This window comes from Pipistrellus kuhlii, unplaced genomic scaffold (assembly GCF_014108245.1).
Source record: "Pipistrellus kuhlii isolate mPipKuh1 unplaced genomic scaffold, mPipKuh1.p scaffold_m20_p_10, whole genome shotgun sequence".
NCBI classification, from domain to species: Eukaryota; Metazoa; Chordata; class Mammalia; order Chiroptera; family Vespertilionidae; genus Pipistrellus; species Pipistrellus kuhlii.
In genome coordinates, this window is record NW_023425405.1 from 1,392,501 (window position 1) to 1,400,000 (window position 7,500).

At 41.9% G+C, this 7,500-nt stretch overlaps 1 protein-coding gene across 1 annotated transcript in view; it reads left to right on the forward strand.

Moving 5' to 3' along the window:
* The window catches only part of FOXP2 (forkhead box P2), a 493,504-nt gene that overhangs the window by 450,147 nt on the left and 35,857 nt on the right, over positions 1 to 7,500 (forward strand). Inside the window, exons 11-13 of the mRNA XM_036424830.2 lie at positions 355 to 442; positions 2,063 to 2,146; positions 6,264 to 6,465. Coding sequence (XP_036280723.1) covers positions 355 to 442; positions 2,063 to 2,146; positions 6,264 to 6,465 — 374 coding nt within the window. The remainder of the gene's footprint in view (positions 1 to 354; positions 443 to 2,062; positions 2,147 to 6,263; positions 6,466 to 7,500) is intronic.

Genomic DNA, 7,500 nt, shown 5'->3' on the forward strand with positions numbered 1-7,500 from the left:
TGAGGATGTGTTAAAACGAATGGATTTAATTTTGCAAGGGAAGGGGCAGAATAGAACAAAGGTTTCCAATTGCTGAACCCAGATCTACTAACAAATGCATCTACTTGTTTGTAAATTAGTTCTTTCTCGGAAACGCCATCTCAATTCTTATATTAATATGTTGCATATATATCGCTCTATATATATTTTCTTCATTACTCATTTCAAGAAACTTTTGTTGGTATAGTTTCAAGATGTTCCTTTTCCCCTACTGTGCAGGGAAATGGGACTTCAGGGCAGTGCGTTCGAAGTGGAGCAGATGCTACTGAGACACACATTGTCTAACTCTCTGTTTTGTGTCTTGTCTTTGTTTAGGCACCTTAACAATGAGCACGCGTTGGATGACCGGAGCACGGCGCAGTGCCGAGTGCAAATGCAGGTGGTCCAGCAGCTAGAGATACAGGTTTGTCCGATGCCAACGTCATGGGCTCCTCTCTCATGTTTCTGCTGGGTTACACTGAGTCCTGGGCATATTCTGAGTCTTTTAACACAAAGCCTAATAGCAGTACATGGAATTTTAGGTTCTTTATAATGATGGCAACAATTGATAACTCGGGATGGGTGGATATCGCTTAACGTACTTACCATGTAGACATATAACCTATATATTACATCATCTATGTTTGAAGATCCAAAAAGAGTCAAATCTCAGTTTCCCCCAAATTGGATATGATTTTATTGCAGAGACAGTTTTTACATGATCCCCTCTCCCCCATTAGATTGTATTGTATTGTACAACAAAAATCTTTATAGCATCATGCCTGTAGCATATTACTCTGAGAAAAACCTTCTCCTTTGCTATCTTTGGTGTATTTTTAGTTGAAGAACTTGCAAAAAAAAAATTTAAGACTTGTCTGTACTGGAGCTATGACTGCAAATAATTTATAATATCACAGATAGTAATGTATTATATCAAGTGCTGCTAATTGAAGTTAAAACAGTTTAGTTAACATTGAAACAGCATTCAGCAAAAAATAAACAGGACTCATAAAACAGGTCAGAAGCAGTTACATCACTGTTTCCTTCTCACTACATTGGTCCTGCCCTTCAAGGCCTCTTCCAGTGTTTCAACTTAAACGTGTTTTTTTTCTTTTTTCTCAGTCAGACCCATCCTTTGTGTTATTGGATTAAACATACAGTTTAGACTTTTCTTCACACTTTACTACATCTTGATGTGTTGTAAACCCATTACACTGTTAGCTATTCTCCAGAGAGCTGTTAAAAATGTTTATTTTGACTTGTAAAATAATCAAGGACACACAACTTGCATAATCAGTGATGTCCTTCTAGCAAACTTTCTGCAAACCTCTTCACCACCGATCCAAGGTGGAGGAAAGCATGAAAGTTCAGCTGATGAAGACGCGGTCTGCAGTGTGACCAATTATGTCTTTTTTTCCTTCTTCTTCTTTTCTTTTCCTTTCTTCTCTGCTGGGCCTGACGGGTGGGAAAGTAAGGTCCGTCACTGGTAATGAGACCCAGTGCAAGGATGGAAGCCGACTCGGTGGCAGAGTTCAGCGTCTCCCGCCGCCTGGTCCCTGTCACTCCATCGGGTTAGATTGATGATGGCAGATTGGAGGGGCACTAACTGGACCTCAGTGGGGATGCGTGAAGTGCCGAGACAACCCTGGTAGGCGCTTGGCTTTGAGAACCCTTCACCTCTTCATGGCTGTTGGCACCGGTCCATCGCTAACAGTGTCCACAGGACTTTAAAGGGGCACCGTGGGTCCTCTAATTTATGGTTTTAGTAACTTGTGACTGTCAGGACAGCGGTGACCTCAATTCTCTTATTGACAAAAAGATGAAGTGTTATTTGTTTTCTCTGACCTTTTAACATAAGGAAAGCTATCCAAGCCCCCATTCCTAGCTAAAGTTGCGCTTCCTCCTAGCTAAGTTCCTAGGACACAGATTTTTATATGCAGGAATCATTACTCCCAGACAGGCCCAATGATGAGATGGATCGCCGCGATAAAATAGCTGTATCAGTCATTTCTAAAATGCTTCTGATCTCGCTCGTTCTTAACAGCTTTCTAAGGAACGAGAACGTCTCCAAGCGATGATGACCCACTTGCACATGCGACCCTCAGAGCCCAAGCCGTCTCCCAAACCGGTAAGTGCATATTGCTCTATAAACAGTAAATAGCTCTCCCGGTGTAGCCGAGTGGGAAAATGGACAATTCAGTGACAGCCAGACAACAACGAGAGGGATGGGCAGTATGGCAATAAAACGAAAGCAAAATGCAATTGCTTGTCAAATTGTATGTTTCTTTTAAAGTAATGCTATCTTTTACAAAATCCATCCAATCTGCTCCATGGGTGACGCCAAACAAAGTACACCTATCAGTGCGCAAATCACTGCCTTGGTGCTGAAGCGAGAGGGTATCTTTCTGTGATAGGTTTACAGATATTAACGGGAAGCCCACTCTGAGCACCCTGAAAAGCAGGGGCAGTACAAATCACACACAGAAAGGTGTGTGGCATGCTGAGGAGGGCTCCCATCAATGCTAACATACATACAAATAGGTTTTTTTAATCAAATATCTTCTCCAAAATGTCCTAGTATTTTCAGAGTCAATTTTCTCCCATTTCTTTGGTGGTTATTTCAGTTAAGTTGTCTTTCACATATTAATGTGTTTTACTAGATAGAACACATATAGTTAATTCTTATGGTAAAGAAAAATGGGTGATTATAGAACATAATAACTGCAGTTTCCCTTAAGAAATATATATAAAATTGGAGTACAACCTGATAATGTTGTCAGGTATACAGTATACTTTACCTCACTCTGCAAATGTTTGCTCAGAAACTTAAAGTAATCAGCTGGCTGACTAACTGGTTTAATGAAAGTGTGGGGGCTTTAATAAGTCTCCTGTATAGCCTGATGCTTAGTGATATCAGTTTTGACTCCTCCATTTCTTCAGAAAAAAAAAAAAAATTTGGTTTTGTAGTAGGAGGGAAGATAAAAGACAGACTACACTCTACGAGTTTTTCCTAATATCTCTGACATCTAGGACATTGATATTATTCAAAATTCACTTTTTTGCATACAAAACGTTTCCTTAAACTGTGCTAAGGTATTAGAGTTTTTGTCTTTGCTACATTTAAGTGTAGGGTACTGCAAACACATTTTAATAGAAAGAAAGGAGAAATGTATCATTTGAATCGGACATATTACTTTTTTAAACTCTAGAATGGCTAAGTTTCTAATTAAAAAAATAAACTTTTGAAGATCTTTTTGACCCTTTATTTATGATTTTTTTCCATAAGTTCCCCACCACCACCAATTGCTTCTATAGTATAATGTAGATAATCACAAAACAGAATAATTGTCTCATAAATCCATCAGGAATCTGCAGCTTGTTCTTTTCCAATTAATTATTCAATCAGTAAATTTTTAAAAACTCTAGCAGCATGGTTACATCTACACTAATAAAGAATTTTCAGCCTATAATCCACAACAGAACCTGAATGAATAATGTAATTGAAGTATTACATTACATAAACCACACATGAAAGAATTGCTAATTGCGTTTGATGGTGGGCAATTAATATAGAATCTTAGATGAGCGATTTAAAATGAAACCACAGTTTAAAGTTCCCTTTGGAACTGGCGATATCTGAGGCGAGCAAAATGCACTGCTGGCCTCCGATTGGTTTCAAAGAAGAGTGGTCAATACGCACACCCTTAAAAATACCCTAAAGTTTACACACTGTACAAAAGGAGCTTCAAAATTGATATAATAGTAGATATTTATGGTCTCATGTGCCGTGGCTCAGTTGAGACGGCCCACACATTTGATAAATATTAATAGCAAGAATTTATTACCAAAGAGAAATGAGCTCTGTTGGTTCATCACGGCACCCTTAACAGCTATCAGTACATGAACACAAGGTGCAAGCGCACTGTCTATTATATGACCCCATTTACTCTCTGAATGGTACTTCATTAAATGGTACCTTTTGGCCATGCTATGGATGGATGAAAATCAAAGTTATCAAGGCTGCGAGTCCTGAATAATGAGTTTCACCCAACCTTGACTATATTCTGATGAGCTGATGTGGCTAAGTGCTGATCCCGGCTTTTACATGCTTCCTTTTCGTTAGTAATAAATTCTATTTTATCAGTTTGTGATTGCACACTTCCAAACACGGTATGCTTATTACTGCAGGACGGCGGGATAAGCTGCCGTAACAGTGTAAACACGAGTAGTTTGCATAGAAAAGGATGTATGTCTCCTGTTTTCACAACTTTTACCACGTCCACGAGACGTTCAGGGTCCTGTCAGGTATTCATCAGGATAGATCTTCCCTTGATTTGCAATGTTGGCATTTTTTTTTTCCTGGCCTCAGAATATGACATTTTATTCTGGTTTATGATTTCTAAAAGTGTCTGTGCAACCATTTAACTGAGTTCGTTAAGTAGGGAGAAGAGCTTTGTTTTTCTAATTTTAACACGCAGTTACGCAATGCTGCCGATAAGATCTAAATCATGACTAATTAGACATTCGGGTGTTGATTTGAAAAATAAAAATAAAACATCATCTGCAGCATTGCACACATGGATTCCAGTGCATCTCCCTGCATTTCTCAGACTAGAGGTATTTTTGCACATCCCAAGGACGCTTACACCAGTGGCTTTTTTGCAATGAAGACGATGTTGTTTGAGTGTGTAGTGAACGTAGTAAACGCAGCATTTAGTAGCATTATCTCAGCTTTTATTTATGTATGTCACAGAGAATCCCCAGCCCGGGCTGCTGGCTCGGAGTGCGAGCAGAATAACAGTTTGTGGTTTATTGGGAACAGATGCACTAGGGGATGCCTTGGGGGTGCCAGTCGTTATTATTAGACTGCTAATGTGCTTCTCCTGGCTGCGGCCCAAGAAGGGAGAACAATTAGCTGGCATATGTTAATTTTTGTTTCCCTAACAAATCTCTCTCCTGACTAAATGTGTAAAACAAATCCACAAAGAAAGATCAATCAATGCTGTACACATCATTTTCTCCCCATTAAGAAAAGGTTTATCTTAAGAAGCGTATGTGGGATTTGAAAAAGGCAGGTGTTGCTAAATTACATATAAAAGCCGAATATTCTCCATGTAGCCACTAAGCAGTGACTTCAGAGAGCAGCAGAACAATTACAACTAGTTTTCTTGCTTGGTTGCATAGATTACTGCACAAAATGAAAGGTCAGTAGATTACCTCTTATGCATATCATATGACTGTATGGCAGAAATCTTTTTATGTGCTGCCCTACATTAAAAAGTTGTTTTTTTGGTGTGTTTTTTTGCTAATTGGATGCTATTTATGACCAAGGTGTGTGGTAAATATGACCGAGATGATACGGGGTTTTTGATCCCGAAGAGGAGGGCTTCTCTGAGAGGTGTGATGAAGGGCACACCGCCAAACAGCTCGCATACATTCTCACCTTTTTTCCTTTTTTCTACCCTGACACCCACTTTCCAGGGTACATCAGCCTTAAGTGACACTGTAATCATAAATTGAAAATGATACTTCCAGAGGAATTGGCAAACTTGACATTTCATTATATTTGTTAACACATGCCACAAATGATTGTTAGTGAGGAAATTCCATTTCCCTCTCTCCATCTCCAATCAGATTTAATTTGAAAATTTTCAGCCTCCTCCGGCTAATTTGCAATTAAGACAATTTTGTTTGAATATGTAGTAATGTCATTACCATTCCACCAAATTAGCAAGGAGACTAAAGGTCAGTGTAAAATTTTCCAGCTGACTGGAGCCTCTCAGCTGAGATTTGGGACTAAGGAGGGGAGGGGAAAAAAAAAAAAAATCCTGCAGCAACAGAATGGCAACTTATTTTGAATCCGATTGGCTGGAAACATCGCATCCTTCGTTCTTGCTGCTGTTGCTTCACTGGGGGCTAGGCCTGGTTAACAACAGGGGCAGTCGGTGATCAGCAACTGGCTTTTATTTAAGAAAATGTACTTTCCCTGAAGTCTGGCAGGACCAGAAGGAGTTAGTCCTAAGTAACATTGCCAGAGATTATTAGATAACCTCTAACAGCATCCTCTAATTAGAGTTCTTATGATACAATTTCATCCTGTAATTAGCTGAGATTGGCTGCTTCATTTTGCAGCTTATTAGTGGCAACACAGCTGTAGAAGTGAATCCACTCTCATTTGTCAAACCTTTTTAAGTCTTTTTCTCTTGTCTCTACCTTTTTCCTGCCCATCTCTTGGGCCTTTGCAGCTAAATCTGGTGTCTAGTGTCACCATGTCGAAGAACATGTTGGAGACATCCCCACAGAGCTTACCTCAAACCCCTACCACACCAACGGCCCCAGTCACCCCGATTACCCAGGGACCCTCAGTAATCACCCCCGCCAGTGTGCCCAATGTGGGAGCCATACGAAGGCGACATTCAGACAAATACAACATTCCCATGTCATCAGGTAGGATATTCATGCTCGGCAGAGCGCTTTTACTTGGGGAGAGGAAAACTGAAGCTGAAGCAACTGCAGAAGGAGCCATGCCAGAGCACGGAAGACTTGGCCATGATTTATGGAGTGATAATTGTTTTATTCCTGGTGAAGGCGGAGAGGGGTGATTCCCTAAGTACATTGTGATGAATTGTTCTCCGTGGTGGTTTGGGAAAGAAAGCTCTCCCCATTAGAGACAGCCAGAGATGTGTTGTCCAGTTAGCCCGTATCATCACCTCCATTCAAGGAGATCCTTTGATCTCCAAGGGAAGGCTGCATCAGTTCAGCACCTGCGAGTAACAAGTGATGCTGTGTGAGGAGAGCCACGGGGAACATGTAGGCAGCACCGTGGCTTCATGCTAGACAGTTCAGGTGCTCCCTAAGTCAAACCCTGCCACGGCTCCTCTGGTCTACCCGCTTCCCGGCCTCAGAGGCAGGTGACGGTCAAGTTTACATGGGACATAAATGTACCTTCTCCCCCTTCCTCGTCCTCCCCCTCCTCCCCTTACCTTGCACCCCTGCCCCCGGGGCCTCTGGATAATCACGGCCACACCTCGTCCCTATGAGCAGCTCAGAGCCCCCTTGGTACGGGAAGTGAAGCTATTTTCCATATGAGCGCTATGAGGGGTGAGGTGTTCTCTTTGTTAGAGGTCCGCAGATGCCTAGAGATCACCCTGTGGCTCCTTAGGAAGTATTAGATGAGGAAAGCAAAGCTTATGGCGGGGAGGGGGCTAACGTCCATGTAAGATCAGGCCTAGACCAGCCGCTTTCCAGAGGGCCTGGCTGCTGGGGAATCCCAGGCCAGCCGGTGGTGCCCGCCTGGAAGGATGGCCAACAACAGGGGGACTCTGCGTTGGCACTTGCCCTCAGAAATGGCCTTTCTCACGGAACTCAGTTCCACTGTCATGCTTTGTGCCTTCCCCATCCATGGCCTCCTCCGGCCTCACCTCACCAGTACCCAGGGGGGTGGGGGGAGGGTGTGTGAATAGGAAGCATCAATGCTCTAGA